This window comes from Macaca mulatta, chromosome 6 (assembly GCF_049350105.2).
Source record: "Macaca mulatta isolate MMU2019108-1 chromosome 6, T2T-MMU8v2.0, whole genome shotgun sequence".
In the NCBI taxonomy this organism is placed as follows: Eukaryota; Metazoa; Chordata; class Mammalia; order Primates; family Cercopithecidae; genus Macaca; species Macaca mulatta.
In genome coordinates this window covers 57,992,892-58,010,330 of record NC_133411.1, presented here as the reverse complement: position 1 = coordinate 58,010,330, position 17,439 = coordinate 57,992,892, and the positions used below count along the sequence as shown (strand labels likewise).

At 34.7% G+C, this 17,439-nt stretch overlaps 1 protein-coding gene across 4 annotated transcripts in view; it reads left to right on the top strand.

The window, feature by feature from the left end:
- Nucleotides 1-17,439, top strand: part of EMB (embigin) — a 126,748-nt gene that overhangs the window by 67,827 nt on the left and 41,482 nt on the right. For 2 of the 4 annotated variants that reach the window (XM_078004412.1, XM_078004411.1), the window contains one exon: nucleotides 7,326-7,693. The exons of the other annotated variants lie outside the window; for them this stretch is intronic. In XM_078004412.1, the coding sequence (XP_077860538.1) occupies nucleotides 7,326-7,349 (24 nt within the window). In that variant the 3' untranslated portion in view covers nucleotides 7,350-7,693. Of the gene's footprint in view, nucleotides 1-7,325; nucleotides 7,694-17,439 lie in introns of those variants that run through there. 4 annotated transcript variants of the gene reach the window in all.

Genomic DNA, 17,439 nt, shown 5'->3' with positions numbered 1-17,439 from the left:
TGGAACAACCACTAATAAAGCTATAAAAGAAACATAATGAAATTACTAGGGATACATCAAAATGGAATTCTAAAAAAGTTCTAGTAACTCACAGGAATGAAAGGAAAATCAGTAAGGAAAAACAGAAGAAATGGAAAATAAAAATAATGGTGGACTTAGGTTCTAATAAATTAATAATTATCATAAATCTAAATAGGTTTCTTATACCAATAAGACAGAGATTGGTAGAGTGGATGAAAAAGAACCTCACTATATGCTGCCTACAAGAAACTCAATTCAAATAGAACAATATAGGTAGGTTGAATGTAAAAGGATGCAAATGTATTTGCCATATAAACATTAATCAAAAGCAAGCAAGAGTGATATATTGATACCTGATAAAATGGATGTTAGAGCAAAGAAAATTACCAGGAACAAGAAGGGACGTTACATAATAATAAAAGAATCAACCCACCAAGAAAATATAAACTAAACAATAGAGTTGCAAAATATGTGGTAGACCATCAGCAAAAACTGATAGAACTGAAATAATAAATAGACAAATTTACAATTATGTTTCGAGACATCAACAAGCCTCTTCCAACAACTGTTAGAACGACTAGACAGGAACACAGCAAGTATATATAAAATAACACCATCAATGGTCATCATCTGATTTATGTGTTTAGAATATTAAAAACAGCAGAATACACACATACATATAGAACATTTACCAAGATAGACTGTATCCTGGACTTTAAAACTAATACAAAAAATATAAAATAATTGAAATCATAGAGTATGTTTTCTGACAAAAATGGAATCAAACTAGACATTAGTAATAGAGATAACAGAAATATATCCACACCTGGGTGTTAAAAGACACCCCTGTAAATAACTCTTGAGTCAAGGAGGAAGTCTTAGGGGAATTTTTAAAAGTAAATGAGACAGAAAGAAAATGAAAATTTAACACATCAAAAATTTGGGCATGCAGCTAAAGCAATGGTGACATCTATAGTGTTAAATTCTTATGTTAAAAAAGAGAAAGAGCCTCAAATCTACCTAAGCTCCCACACCAAGAAACTAGAAAATGAAGAACAAAAATCCAAAGCAAGCTAAAGGAAGATAATTATGAATGTAAGAGCAGAAGTCAATGAAATTAAATACATAAACAACAGGGAAAATCAATGAAACAAAAAGATGGTTCTTTGGAAAAACGGTAAAATTGACAAAGCTCCAACAAAACTGACAGAGCAAAAAGAGAGAGAAAGACAAATTACCAATACCAGAAATGAAACAGGCAATATAATTATAGACCCTATAGATTTCAAAAGGTAATAAAGAAATGGTATGAACAACTCTACACACATAAATTTGACAATTTAGATGAAATGGACTCTACAACTACCACATAAACTACCAAGGATTATTCAGTATGCAAAAGATAATTGCATAGCTCTACAACTATTAAGGAAATTAAATTCATCATTTAAAAACTACTGAAAAAGAAATAGCTAAGTCCGGATCGGTTCACAGGAGAATACCATTAAACATTTAAAAATGAAATAACACAAGATCTGCACAATTTCTTTTGGAAAATGAAAGGGGGGAGCATTTTCCAAATCATTTTATGAAACCAATATTACTTTTACACCCAAATAAAAGATAGTACAAAATGAAGAAAACTATAAACCAATATCTCTCATGAATATAGAGCAAAAATCTTTTATGAATTATTAGAAAATAGCATTCAGCAATATATAAACAGAGTTATACATAATGCCCATTTGGAGTTCATCCTAGAGATGTAAAATTGGTCCAATATTTCAAAACAATCATTGTAATTCACCATATTACCAATGTAAAGGAGATAAATCACATTGTCATATCAATTGAGGCAAAATAAGCGTTTGACAAAATTTGACACTCATTTATGATAAAAGCCCAGAAAATAAGGAAAAGAAACACCCTCAACTTGATGAAGAAAATTTACAAAAATCTTATTGCTAACATCTTAGTGGTGAAAGTAGAATGCTTTCCTCTTAAGAAGAGAACAATGTAATGGTGTCTCCCAGTCCCACTGCTAGTCAACATTTTACAGGAAGTTCTAGGAAGCTCAATAAGGTAAGAAAGGGAAATAAAAGACATAAATTAGAAAGGAAAATATAAAGCTGTTCCTACTTGCAGATGACACAATGGTCTACGTAAAAAATAAGGGATCTGTTAAAATACTCCTAGAACTGATGAGTTCAGCGATGCCAAAAATTCCAAGTAAAACATGTAAAATTAATTGTATTCCTACATGAAAGCAATAGCCCTATAGAAACTAAAATTAAGAATACAATACTATGTATAATGTTTTTAAAAAACTGAACTACTTAGAAATCTAACAGAATATGTACAGGACTACTATGATGTAAACTACAAAACAGTAATGAAAGAAAGAAGGTTTAAAGAAATAGACATCCAGTGTTCATGGATTGGACCACTCAACAGAGTAAAAATGTCATTTGTCTCCAAGGTAATACACGTATTTTGCACAATTATAAAAATCTTAGCAAGATTTTTTAAAGAAAAAGTAAAGTTATTTTAAAGTTTATTAGAAAAGGAAAAGGAAATAGAAGAGCTGAAACAATTTTTGAAAAATAGAAATGAAGTTGGAGTAACCACTTCATCTTATTTTAACGTTATTATATAAGTACCTTAATCAAGACTGTGTGGTACTAGCTGAAGGATAGAAAAACAGTACAATGTAATAGAAAAACAAACCAGAAATAGTTCCACGCAAGTATTGCCAAGGAGTCTTTTCAACAAATGTTGCTGGAAAAATTGCATATCCAGAAAGATTACCTCACCTTAAATCTCACACATTAGCCAAAAATCATCTCAAACTGGATTTTAGATTTAATTCTAAAGCATACTACAAACCTGTACCACCCATGTTTATAGAAGCACTTCTCACAAAGCCAAGAAGTGGAAGCAATGCAAATGTCCAAATGTCATTGACAGATGAGTGGATAAGCAAAATGTGGTATATTCATACAATGGAACATTACGCAGTCTTTAAAGTGGAGGGAATCCTGTCACATGCTACAATATGGATGAACCTGAAGGACACTATGCTTGGTGAAATAAGCCAATCACACACACACAAAAATCTGTATGGTTCCACTTATATGAGGTATCTAAAGTCATCAAATTTATAGAAATATAAAGTAGAATAATGGTTACCAGGGGACACGGGAGGGAAGAAGAGTAATTGGTTAATGGGTATAGAGTTTAAGTTCTGCAAGATAATGTTCTGGAGATCTGTTTCACAACAATGCAAATATACTTAACATTACTAACAGTACACTTAAAAATAGTTCGTCTTAACCATGGCAAGTTTTGTGGTTTTAAAAATTATAATTTAAAAAGTGATAGGATAAAAAAATCCTGTAAATCTTTCAGAAGAAAAATAAAAGAAAATCTTTAAGATCTAGAGCTTCATAAAGAGTGCTTGACATCAAAAGAAATAAAATAAAAATAAAAATAAAATAAAAATAAAATTGATAAATTACACTTCATCAAAATTTAAAACTTTTACTCTGAAGGACCTTGTTAAGAGGATGAAAAGACAATCTACACACTGGGAGAAAATATTTGGGAACCCTATATCTTAAAGATGATTCATTTAGAATATTTAAAGAACTCTCAAAACCCAACAATAACAACAAAACAAAAATTCTAGCTAGAAAATGAGCAAAAGACATGAACAGGCCAAAGAGGATATATAGATGGCAAATAAGCACATGCAAAGATGTTCATCACTAGCGATTAAAAACTGCAAATGAAGACCACAATGAGTATCACTACATATATATGACAATAGCTTAAAATAGCATAAAAATCCTGACAATATCAAATGTTGGTAAGCATACACAGAAATTTTCTCTCTCATACATTGTTTGTGAAAATGTACAGACACACTGAAAAGTAGTGCAGCAGTTTCTTTTTCTTTTCTTCTTTTTTCTTAATTTATTTTTGAGGCAGAGTCTTGCCTTGTCGCCCAGGCTGAAGTACAGGGGCGCGATCTTGGCTCACCGCAACCTCCGCCTCCCTGGTTCAAGAGATTCTTCTACTTCAGCCTCCCGAGTAGCAGGGATTACAGGCGCCTGCCACCATGCCCGACTAATTTTTGCATTTTTAGTAGAGATGGATTTCACCATGTTGGCCAGGCTGGTCTCGAACTCCTGATCTCAGGTGATCCACCTGCCTCGGCCTCCCAAAGTACTGAGATTACAGGCATGAGCCACCGCACCTGGCCTCAGCAGTTTCTTTTTTTTTTTTTTTTTTTTTGAGACAGAGTCTCGCTCTGCCGCCCAGGCTGGAGTGCAGTGGCCGGATCTCAGCTCACTGCAAGCTCCGCCTCCCGGGTTTACGCCATTCTCCTGCCTCAGCCTCCCGAGTAGCTGGGACTACAGGCGCCCGCCACCTCGCCCGGCTAGTTTTTTGTATTTTTTTTAGTAGAGACGGGGTTTCACCATGTTAGCCAGGATGGTCTCGATCTCCCGACCTCGTGATCCGCCCGTCTCGGCCTCCCAAAGTGCTGGGATTACAGGCTTGAGCCACCGCGCCCGGCCTAGCAATTTCTTAAAGAAATAAACATATACTTATGTGGCCAATGAATCTAATTCCTGGGAATTTATCTCAGAGGAATGAAAACTTATGTCCACACAAAGAATTGTACATGATTGTTCATAACGGCTTTAGTTATAAAAGCTTAAAGCTATAAGTAAACAAAATGTCTTAAAGTAGGAGGATATTTAAACAAACTCTGGTACATCCATATCATGGAATACTGCTCTGTAATAAAGAGGAATGAATTATTGATACATGCAACAATTTGGATGGATTTCAAGGATGTTATGCTAAGTGAAAAAAAAAAGCCCATTTCAAAAAATCTGAGTCCATTGATATGATGTCCTTGAAAGGACAAAATTACTGAGATGTAAAACAAATTAGTGGTTACCATGGGTTAGGAATGCTGGGGGGCAGGGAAGTGGGAGTAGATGTGATTATAAAGAGGTAATAATAGGGAGATCTTTGTGGGAATGGGTTAGTTTTGTATCTTGGTGGTTGTGTGAATCTGCATATATGATAAAAGACGTAGAACTAATACATATACATTATAACCAATGTCAATTTCCTTCTTTTGATATTGTACTATAATTAAGATATAAGTATGGGGAGAAACTGAATTAGGTGAAGATGAGACCTCTCTGTAATATCTTTGCAACTTTCTATGAATCTAATTTTTTTCAAACCAGAATATTTTAAAATGTTTGAATCAATTCATTAGTCTAAGCATTAAATGATTAGTGTTAGAAAAGAATATGGATTTTTTTTTTTACTTCTTTATTATTGGTTTAGGTAGAAAATCAACCTAAACTATCAGGTGAAACTATTGGCATAAAAGCAAAGTACAGAGTCAGTTACAAGTCCATGTGCTCAGATTATAATGTCTTACCAGATAGTCCTTGCAAAAAACAACAACAACAACAACAACAACAACAACAACAACAACAAAACCCATCTATTTCTTATTTCTGTTTAAATACAATACAGGTTTTAAAATGTTCTTTCATCATTGAATGATTGACAACAGTTATGTATAAACTTGATAAAGATCATTTGAGAAGAATCTTTGTTTTGTGTCGCTGTAGCTACAGAAGAGAAAGAAATTGTATGTATTAAATCTCTCATTGTATCTAGCCATAGCTACAATAGCCGCTTTATAGTGGGGGAAAAAAAAAAGGTTATTTTATTTTGGAAATAAGTACATTTTCAAGTTTGAATCAAAACCTTTCACACTTACTAAAATATATCTGTACACACAAAACACTAGAGTAAATATTCATATTCATGTCACCTCCCTATGATAACTACATTTACTCATGTATTTCTTTCTGTGAATAGGATTTCTGGAGCCATTATAGTAGCTAAAAAGTGGTGCATGAGATAATAATGTTTAATCAAGGTTCACAATGATTTGCAGTGGCAGGAGACAGTTTGTGGCAGGAGATAGCATTCAGCAGCACATGTTTATGAGTGAGAGGGATACCTGTCTGATAGTACCTTGAGCCGGCCTGTGTGCTTTGCTGAGGCAGGTAGTGCTGAAAGCATTAAAATTCTGTGGAGTGAAAAAATGTTATGCTTCTAAAACTTTTGAGATTCTGAAAACAATTATCAAATGATACTCTAATTCTGCTTTTGTTCTGAAGTCTCCTGAATTGGGGCAAACAAAAACCTTTAGCCTAAATATAAAATATGATAATTTAAAATATAAACATAAGTGTGTTTATCTAAAGAGAAACCAAAGTTTGTTTTTAATTTTCAGTTATTTTTAATTGTGGCAGAAATGCTGAACTTGAGATTTACCTTCTTAACAAATTTTAAAGTGCATAATATAGTATTTTCAAGTATAGGCACAATGTTGTACACCAGATTTTTAGGATTTATTTATTTTTATTATTATTATTTTTTTTTTGAGACAGGGTCTTGCTCTGTTGCCCAGGCTGGAGTACAGTGGAGTGAACACACTTTGCTGTAGGTTCAGTCTCCTGGGCTCAAGCAAGCCTCCCACTTCAGCCTCCTGAGTAGTTTGGACCACAGCTGCATGCCACCACATCTGGCTAATTTTTACAATATTTTGTAGAGACAGAGTCTCACTTTATTTGTCTTACATAACTGAAACTTTATACCCTTTGGTAAACAACCTCCCATTTCCCCTTCCCCCAGCTCCTAGCCACCACCATTTTCTTTCTATGAGATTGACTTACGTTAGATACCTCAGATAAGTGGCATCATACGGCATTTGTTCTGGCTATCTCACTTAGCACAATATCCTTCAGGTTTATCCATGTTCTTACATATGGTAGAAGTTTTTTAAGAGCTAAATAATATTTCATTGTATGTATACATCACATTTTCTTTATTCATTCATCTATTGAGGGAGATTTAGATTGTTTTGAAATCTTGGCTGTTGCTAATAATGCTGCAGTGAACATGAGAATGCAGAAATTCCTTTGAGTTCCTCATTTCAATTCTATTGGATATATACCCAGAAGGGGGACTGCTGGATCATATAGTTGTTCTATTTTTACTTTTGTGAGGAACCTCCATATTGCATTCCATAGTGGCTGCATCAACTATTCCCATCAACAGTGTATAAGAGTTCCAACTTTTCCACATCCTCAACAGCACTTGTTTTTTAAGAATCATCCTAAGGGTGTGAGGTGATTGACATTTCCCTGATGACTAGTGATGTTGAATTTTTGTTTTGTTTTGTTTTGTTTTTGAGACAGGGTCTCACTGTGCCACCCAGCTGAAGTATAGTGGTGCAAACTCAGCTTGCTGCAGCCTCAGTCTCCTGGACTCGAGTGATCCTCCTCCCTCAGCCTCCTGGGTAACTCGGACTACAGGCATGTACCACCATGCTTGGCTAATTTTTAAGTGTTTTGTAGAGATAAAGTGTCACTATGTTGTCCAGATTGGTCTCGAACTCCTGGGCTCAAGTGACCCTCTCACCTCAGCTTTCCAAAATGTTGGATTATAGACGTGAGCCACTGAGCCAGTTTGAATGCTTTTTTATTTATCTGTTGGCCATTTGTATGTCACCTTTGGAGAAATGTCTATTCAAATCCTTTGCCCATTAAAAATTATTTTTTGATAATGAGTTGTAGAAGTTCCTTATACATTTGGAGATTAACCCATTATGGAGATATGGTTTGCAAATATTTTAATCCATTCTATAGGCTGTCTTTTCACTCTGTTGATTGGTTCCTTTGCTATACAGAAGCTATTTAGTCTAAAGGAGTTTCACTTGTTCATTTTTGTTGTTATTTCCTGGGCTTTTGTCATATATAGGAAATCATTGTCAAGACCAACATCCAGAAGCTTTCCCCCTGTATGTACTAAGAGTTTTACAGTCTGGGGTCTTACATATAAGTCTTTATTTTGAGGTGATTTTTATATGTGGTGTAAGACGAGAGTCCATTTTTATTCTTCTGCATGTAAGTATCTAGTTTTCCTAACACTATTTGTGGAAGAGACTGTTTTACTCCATTGTGTATTCTTGGCACCCTTTTTGAAGACTAGTTAGTGGTATATGCATGATTTTATTTCTGGGCTCTCTATTCTGTTCCATTGATCTATATTTCTGTTTTAACTTCAGTAAAGAAATATAATTAATTCAGTTGGAATTTTGATGGGGATTGCATTGAATCTGTTGAACACTTTGGGTAGTATGGACAAGTTAACACTATTAATTCTTCCAACTCATGAGTATTGGATAACTTCATTTTTTTGTGTGTGTCCCATTTATTTTATTGCCATTTATATTTTGTAGTTTGATTTCATGGTGCTCAGAAAAGATACTTGGTTTAATTTCAACCTTCTTAAGTTTATTAAAACTTGTTTTGTGACCTAATGTGTGACATATCCTGTAGAATATTTCCTGTTGACTTGAGAAGAATGTATATTCTGCCACTAGTGAGTGGAATGTTTATTACACATCTGTTAGGTTCATTTGGCCTGTAGCATTGTTCAAGTCTGTTCTTTTCTTATATTTGAGTTCACAAATTCTTTCTTCTGCTTGATTAAATATGCTCCTGAACACTTACATTGAATATTTTAGTTCAGTTATATTCTTCAGTTCCAGAATTTTTGTTTGATTCTTTTTTAAAAAATATTTCTATTTCTTTGTTTATATTCTTATTTTGCTTATGTATTATTTTTCATAATTTGTTTAGTTGTCTGTGTTCTCTTGCAACTCCTGAGCCTCTTGAAGGTGACTATCTTGAATTCTTTGTCAGATAGTTTTTATATCTCCTTTTCTTTAGGATCCATTACTAGAGATTTATTTTCTTTATTTGATTATGCATGATTTCCTGATCTTTTCCTATTTTTTTTTTTGTAGCTTTGTATTGATGTCTACATATTTGAAGAAACAACTAACACTTCTAGCAATTCTCCATAGACTGGCTTTGATAGAAAAAATTTCCTGATCAGCCTGGCTAGGGATTCCAGGCCTGTGTTCCTAGCTGCCCAGGCATCCAGTCTTTTTATTTTTAAAGCCCATATTTCTTGCTCCTGCTGGTGTTAGACTATGTCAGTTCCTTTAGTGCTCAGTGTAAGTCAAGACAGGCACTGACTCCTTGAATAGTGTGCTGAAAGGCCAGGGACATTGGAGTCATGGGACATTGGAGTCATGTTCCACTCATCTTCTTTCCTGAGGGAGAAGTCTCAATTCTGTACTGTTTCCAATCTTGCAGATCTGTGCTAGCTGTAGGGGGATGCCTACCCATTTTTCTTTGTTCCAGGCTGTTCCAGTAATCTGAGCTATGCTGGTTCCTTCAGCACTTTATAGAAGGTAACACTGAAACTAGCCTCTTGTGAAGCATATTGAAAAGCTGGGAAGCTAGGCTTATGGTTCACCCTCACCTCCCCCTTTGTAGAAGTCATGGGTCCGGACGATCTCTCTCTGTGCTGAGCTATGCCAGTTTGGGGGAAAGGCTGATGTGGATAAAGTAAAATTATTCATATCCATTTCAGTGTGTCTGTTCTTGGTTTTGTGCTCATGTGGTGTGCTGCAACTCTTTACCTACACTCTAGACTTCTCATAATGGTATTTTGGTGCATATATTATTGTTTGCTATTTCTCTGGGGGAAATAAACTCTCGGACTTCCTATTCTTCCATCTTGTGGGCATCACTCTTTCAAAGTGTGTTTTTTAATGTTATGAAAGTACACAGAGATGACAGAAACTATAACTCTATTTATACAGAGGAAACCACAGTTAAGAAAATTAATCCTCAGCAATGAAACATCAATTTCTGTTCTTACACTTATTAAGTAGTGCCTTACTATTTTCTGTTATTCTGAGCTTAATAATTCCCGGTGAAGTACAGTTCGAGCTCAGATCCCAAAACTTGTTCATTAAAATCGGTTGTATAAAAGACAATGATGTTCCCTTATATAATGGGAACAGGCATTATTTCATTTTTGGCTATTAATCTGACTCTAAAACATGAAATTCATCTGTCATTCTTACTTTTCTGCTTTAATCATATCAATTTGCCAAAGTACTAAATGTTTATGTCTGTGTATCCCTGTGTATACAGAATAAATGGCCTCCAATTAATGTAATAATATGTTTCAGAAAAGCTATCAGTATCCATAAGATTGAGCTTAGGCTGGAAGCTTATCAGTCCAAATGATTGCTGTTAAAAGAAGACAGGAGCTGAATGTCCTTGCATTTGGCTGACTTAAGAAAGAAGGATGCCAAACAAATGAACTATATAACACAAATGAATTTTTGCAAATTCCTGAGAACTGTGGCAAAATGTTTTCCTTTCATAACCTTTGAACAGCTAAGATCATAAATAAGAACTTAGATGTTTTTTTTTTGTTTTTTTTTTTTTTTTTTTTTTTTTTACCAATTTTCCTTTTACACTACACACAATAGAATGTGGTAGCAATTGGTACATTATATCTGCCAGAACTGTTGCTAACCAGTATTAGTGAGGGATCGGGCATCAGCCACCATGTTCATTTGCTTTAGCCTTAGAAATACCAAGAACTGGCCTTGTGCGGTGGCTCACACCTGTAATCCCAGCACTTTGGGAGGCCAAGGTGGTTGTATCATCTGAGGTCAGGAGTTCAAGACCAGCCTGGGCAACATGGTGAAACCCCCATCTCTACTAAAAATACAAAAATTAGCTGGGCACAGAGGCATGTGCCTGTAATCCCAGCTACTCAGGAAGCTTGAGCCAGGAGAATCGCTTGAGCCCTGGAGGCGGAGGTTGCAGTGAGCACTCCAGCCTGGTTGACAAAGAGAGACTCCATCTCGAAAAACAAACAAACAAACAAACAAAAAAACAAAAGAAACCCAAGAACTTACACTTGAGGAAGGAAGTTAATATTTAGAGAGATCATAATTTAGAGCTAGTATGTTTTCTTAGAATTAGGTCACAGCTGGATTGAGAGAAAAATACCTTTTTATTCTCATGTTTCTTCTCTAGGCTTTTTTTCTATTCTAAATTCTCATTTTGTAATTTTGAAAGACAGGGTAAGAATTGTAAAAATGTGAAGAAGAAAATGATTGAATTTCAATGATGTAGAGCATTATTTTCATGTCATTTAACCTCTTATTCTATAACAATGCACAAGTGTTTTTGCAATAAAGGTATTCTAAAATATTCCTTGCTGATTTCTTTTTTTGTTTGTTTTAGTTTTTGTTTGTACAAGGCCCTTGGCACAACTCAAAATTCAATTAGCATTATTAAGACACATATTTTGTATATGTTATTTCATTCAAATCATGGGAATGACTGTAAATGCTATTTAAAAGATTTGTTTCTGCCTTCCACAAATATTTATGGAGGGTTCACTTTGCTTAGGAGTGTGCTAGTTACTGGGAATACATGGATAAATGAGGCAGCTCCTGTCTTTAAAGAATGTATGCGCAAGTCGTGGGTAAAAAGATAAGCAACAATTTTCAGTACAATGTGAAAAATTATACTAAAATAAAATGCTTTTATTTTAAATGAATGATCTCTGGTATATACATAGAAAAGAACATATAAAGGAGATCTTACCGAAGTAGCCTTCTTTAAAATGGAATGACCTCTCACACGCTTTAGTGCAGAAATGAACACTTTCTCAAATTCTCAAGCTTAACAATTTCTAAATTTTTTTCAGAGTTCTGGCTCTTGTGTCAGGTCCTTCTGATTTGCCCCTCCAATTTTGTTATTATTCTATGGCACTGCTGTCTCAGCTATATCACCTGGGTTAATTGCCACTATTTTGGGCACATCCATACCCAGAGACCGGAAAGAGACGCTACTTTCTCTCTGACTGCTTTATCCTAATATGTAGAAAAGTCCCTTTTCCTTAATTCTTCATGACATAGAGAATATTTATCAAGATTTTACTGAAGGCTTGACCACGCTAGAAGAAAATAGAGCATAGAAAAGAATTCACAATTATTGCATAGTTGCAGCCCTATACTGCAGAGTTTTTATCAGCCCCACTTCTTCCTGTTTACATCTAGGTTGCCTCCACCAATGTGAGAACCCATGTCTCACTGAATCTACGCCAAATGTCCAAAACATTTAGAAAAAATGGAAGATGTTCATACTTCTCAGCTGTGCTGCACCTCTTGAGGCTCTTGAGGAAATTTCTTCCCCAGGATTGACAATTTATCCAGTATAATTGACTGTGGAAGTATTCATGAGGGAAACTTCTACTCCCATCCATAACACACATATCTAAACAATCCCAGTATTGTGAAATCAGTATATTTTCAGAATTTTGAATTATATAATGTTAGATAGTATCATGTTGAGTCAAAAATTGTCCAGGTCAGGTTGTGGTGTAACAGTCACTGCATTTATTTTCTACTCTTTTCCGGTTTAAAAAAACTGAACTTAGGGTCTAATATCAGCAAATTTCTTCCTGTTTTCTGTATGTAAAACTCACAGAACAACATAAGAATTCACCAAATAACTCTCTGAAGATTCTTCAGGGGTCCTTTAATAAACTGACCATCCAAATGATGATCAGTGTCTCATCAGTTTACCAGCCTAACTGTATCCTGGATGTCCTGGGTATAATACATAGGATATATCCCTTTATGATATTATAAGTATAGTATAAGAATATTTTGTGGGTAAGTTAATGTATAATCAATTATTTATGCATTTACACAACCAATAAATATATATTGGACAACTGTACCTGGAACAGTTATTGGTCTAGGAAATAGCATGGTAAACAAATTGAAGTGCCTACCCTCATGGAACTTACCTTCTAACAGAGAAGACTGATAAAGTAAAAGACAAATAAAATATATAATATATAAGCTGAGATTAATAAGTACTACAAAAGAAGTAGCAGACAAAGAAAGACTAACTTGTGCTTTTATTTAATATATGGTGATTAGAAGGCATTTCTGGAAAAGATCCAAGTGGAGATCAGATTAAAGTTATGTGAGTATCTGGGGAAAGAGTACAGCAGCCTGAAGGGCAGAAAGGACAACCTTATGGTGTGGTGTGCTCTAAGGAGCAACAAGAAGTTTAGCATAGCTGTACTAGAATGAATGAGGATGAATGTTAGGAAATAACAGAGAAAGCCAAGGACTGAGTCATATAGGAACATACAAGCCATGAAGAAGATTTTAAATTTCCCTCTCAATTTTGGGAAAAGTTAGAATTAGGCAGCAATGAAATATATATGTATACAAACGCGCGTGCGCGCGTGCGCGCACACACAGGTATATATATGTGGAAGTGAATGAATCTGTCTTTCAATGAGTATCTCGTTAGAGTAGGGGTACAGAAAAATATTTCTACATTTTTTATTGACTGTGTTTTTTGAAGTAAATATTAAGTGAATAATCAATGAAATAAAAACTTGAGGAAGTAGGGTCAGTAACTGATATCTGGCCAGTTCCAAAGTAAACCTTATAACTTATATATCTTATAACTACATATCTATTAAGCCATTACTAAGATGACCTTGATAGAATTTAGATTACTATCATAGACTTCTAGCTGGTCTCCCTGCTTCGACTCTGGACTCCTCCATTCTCCACACAGCAGTCCAAGGGATCCTTTCATAATCTAAATCAGTTTGTGTCACGCCTGTGCTCAACACCACCCAATGGCTTCTTATGCTGGAGTCTACTCATATTCCTCCAATGCATAGTTACTATTCTTTTTAGGAAATTGCACCCCTGATGTATTCACAAATGACTACAATAAAAACTACGTTTTCTACTTTATCTCAGAGCTAGAGTTAGCCATAAGATTAAATTCTATTTAATGTAATGTAAACAGAAGCACTAGAATATATATATCTATAACATATATAAAAATGTATATAACATATATATTGCATACATATATTACATATATAACATACATAACATATATTAAATATATGTAATATATATTAATATATACACATATAGAATATATATAAAAATATATTCTCTCTCTCTCTCTCTCTCTCTCTCCCCCTCCCTCTCTCTCTGTCTCTTTCCAGGAAAGATAAAGATTCATTCACTTTGATATAAAGACATCAAGATGTAGGCATCCTGTTCAAACTCAAAAAATTGTCAGGGACTTAAGCCCCTCTCTCTTGCTGTTCAATCATACTCAGACTATGACTTCTGCCTCAGGGACTGAAATGGCTGAATGAGCTCCAGTCATCAACTCTATATTTCAACAACCATAAAATACAAAGGAGCAAAGAAAATACCTCTATCTAAAAAGTTATGTCCCAGAAAGTTAAGATACTTTGATTCCATTCCATTGAATAGAATTTCATTTCATCTCATGGTTACCTCTAGGTCTGAGATAAAGAAGAAAATGTAGTTTTTATTCTAGTCATTCATGAATACATCAGGGGTCCAATTACTCCCCCAAAATAGTAAGTAGACATTGGAGGAATATGAATAAGCTCTGACATAAGAAGCCATTGGATGGTGTTGAGCAGAAGCATGACACAAATTGATTTAGGTTATGAAAGGATCCCTTGGACTGCTGTGTGAAGAATGGAGGAGTCTAGAGTCAAAGCAGGGAGACAAGTTAAAAGTATATGATGGTATTCTAAATTCTATTAAGGTCATCTTGGTAATGGCTTGATAGATTTGTAGTTATAAAGTTTATCTTGGAACTAGCTAAATATCAGTTACAGACATTACTTCCTCACGTGTTTATTTCCTTGATCGTTTGCTTAATACTTAAACTTCAAAAAACACAGTCAATAAAACACATAGAAATCTTTTTCTGTACCCATACTCCAATGAGATGCTCATCAAATCTTGTTGAAAAAAAATCTGTAGTATATTAAATGCAAAATGTGCAAAATTTATGACAAAACAAATTAATACATGTTTAGTATATTGGCAGTTGATAGACAAATCATTGAAATCAATGTTTTCCAATGAAGAGAAAAATCTCGTGACAAAATATTTCTTCATCATTCTATTGCCAGCCCAGATGAACTAGACTTTCAAATATAATTTCCACTTAATACAAATATTTCTCCAGTGAGAAGTCAGACTATGAGAGAGAGAAAGAAAGACACACAGAGAGAGACTGAGGGAGGAAATGGAAGGAAGGGAGGGAAGGGAGGGAGGGGGGAAGGGAGGGAGAGGAAAAGGTTAGCATACATTACCAAAATACTAAGTGCGAGTCAGTTTTAATGAATCATAAATCATTGATTTAGTTGAATTTGTTCCTTCCTTTGAAATTAGTTTTGGAAGAGAGAAAAAGATTATCTTACTTGAAGGAAGGAAGGAAGGAAGGAAGGAAGGAAGGAAGGAAGGAAGGAAGGTAGGGAAGGAGGGAGGGAGGGAGGGAGGGAAGGAAGGAAGGAAGGGAAAGGAGAGAGAAAGAAGAAAGGAAAAGTGACAGTCATCCCTATGAAGGGCCATGGCTAAAAGTAACAGGAAAGATAACCTTGAAAAAGTAAGAGTTGTGACTGCTTCACTCTAATTTTTCATATTAATCACTTCTACCAAATGTTCTCATTAATGTGCAGACTTTTTTCATCAAAGAAAAAAATTAAGCTTGTTTTCTGAACAGGGGTATCTTCCAACCTGACTAAGAAAATCCAATTTGTGTTGTGCATACTTGAAGGCAAAGTAGAGGGACAGAAATATGTAAGTAGGAAAGGAAGCCAGGGAAGAAGTCATTACCTTTTCATCAGCTAAAGAGCATTAAATTTGATTTCCAAAATGACTTGATGTGTTTGGTATCTTGATATTAAGGTCAGCTATCTGTGTAGTAGTCTGATAAGGTGTATTAGGAAAATTTCATTAGTTATAAATATTTTCTCCACTCCTTCAGTGAAATTATTCATTTGGGAAAATACCATTTAGAGGGTCATGGGCACATAAAGGGAAGAACTAAAAATGTCAATTTTCTAAGGGGAAATATGGTGGATAATGAGGTATTTGCATAAATATATACCCTATGAGGAATAAGGTTTCAATATTTCTATATTTAATTTTATTGTGCCTCAAAGTTTAGCCAAATTATATCAGTAATAAGTCCCTCAGTAAGCAAAATATGCCCAAATTAGCAAGAAGTTTACAACATCAAGTTGAATCTACAAGGGCTTCATAAATTTAGTTTATCTAGAGTAGGCCAATCCTCATAGTATAAGAAAGGTTAGGAACTGAAAGGTAATCGATTCTTCAGAAGTTCTTGATAAGGTACTTCATGGGTTGTCAGTGAATGAGGCTTCCCCAAAGTTTCATTTCCTCCATATTCTTCTGTAGATGTTTAGATATAATTCAAAGCACACTCTAGTTTACGAAGACAAGTGATGGTGGAAGTCAACACCTGCAGTTATAAATTGGAAAATATCAAAGTGCCTTTTTATGTAAAAAGCATATCTTCTTTCTAAAATTTAAAATTGACATCCAGCCTCCTAATTATGTCTCATGTAATGGTTAATCAAGGACAGAAAATATTTATGCTGTGAAAAATTGACCTTTAATTATTTAAAACATCTGGTGCTTTAAAAACGTCTCTTTGGGAGAATACGAAATATCACAGGAATTGAAACTTCATAATCACAATGTTTACCAAGGAAAAGGTTAGCATATGTTACCAAAATGCTAAGTGGGAGTCAGTTTTAATGAATTATAAATGATTGATTTAGTTGAATTCGTTCCTTCCTTTGAAATTAGTTTTGGAAGAGAGAAAAAGATTATCTTGCTTAAATGTTACATCTAGTCATCCCACCCCATGGTACCAGTCTCAAGAGTGAGAAATAACTCCTGATTTGATTTCTCTTCATATAATCATGGAGTGAAAATTTAATTAAACCTAAGGGGAAAGGGCAGAAACCCAGTAAACAAATAATACTTTTAACTAGTGAATAAGTTAATGGAGGGCATTTTTTAGGGGAAGAGAGAGCGCAGCGGAAGTACAGAGATGAGAAATACGTGGCAAAATTAAGGAATGTAAAACACTGTGGCACAGGTTATTAAAATAGAAGATAGGGGCGCGGGACTAGGAGTAAGATTTGGTTGATGAAGGGGTAAAATTAAATTTAAGTCATACCGTGAAGAATTTTGAATAAAATCTAGATAAGCTTATGCTTTCCTCTGCAATAATTAAGAGTCTATAGATAAAACACAACTTTTTAAAAAGTACTTTATTAGTCCATTCTCACACTGCTAATAAAGACATACCTGAGATTGGGTAATTTATAAAGACAAGAGGTTTAGTTGACTCACAGCTCAGCATGACTGGGGAGGCCTGAGGAAACTTACACGCGTGGTGGAAGGGGAAGCAAACACATCCTTCTTCACAGGGCAGCAGCAAGGAGAAGTGCCGAGGAAAAGGGAGAAAAACCCCTTATAAAACCATCATATCGTGTGCGAATTCACCCACTATC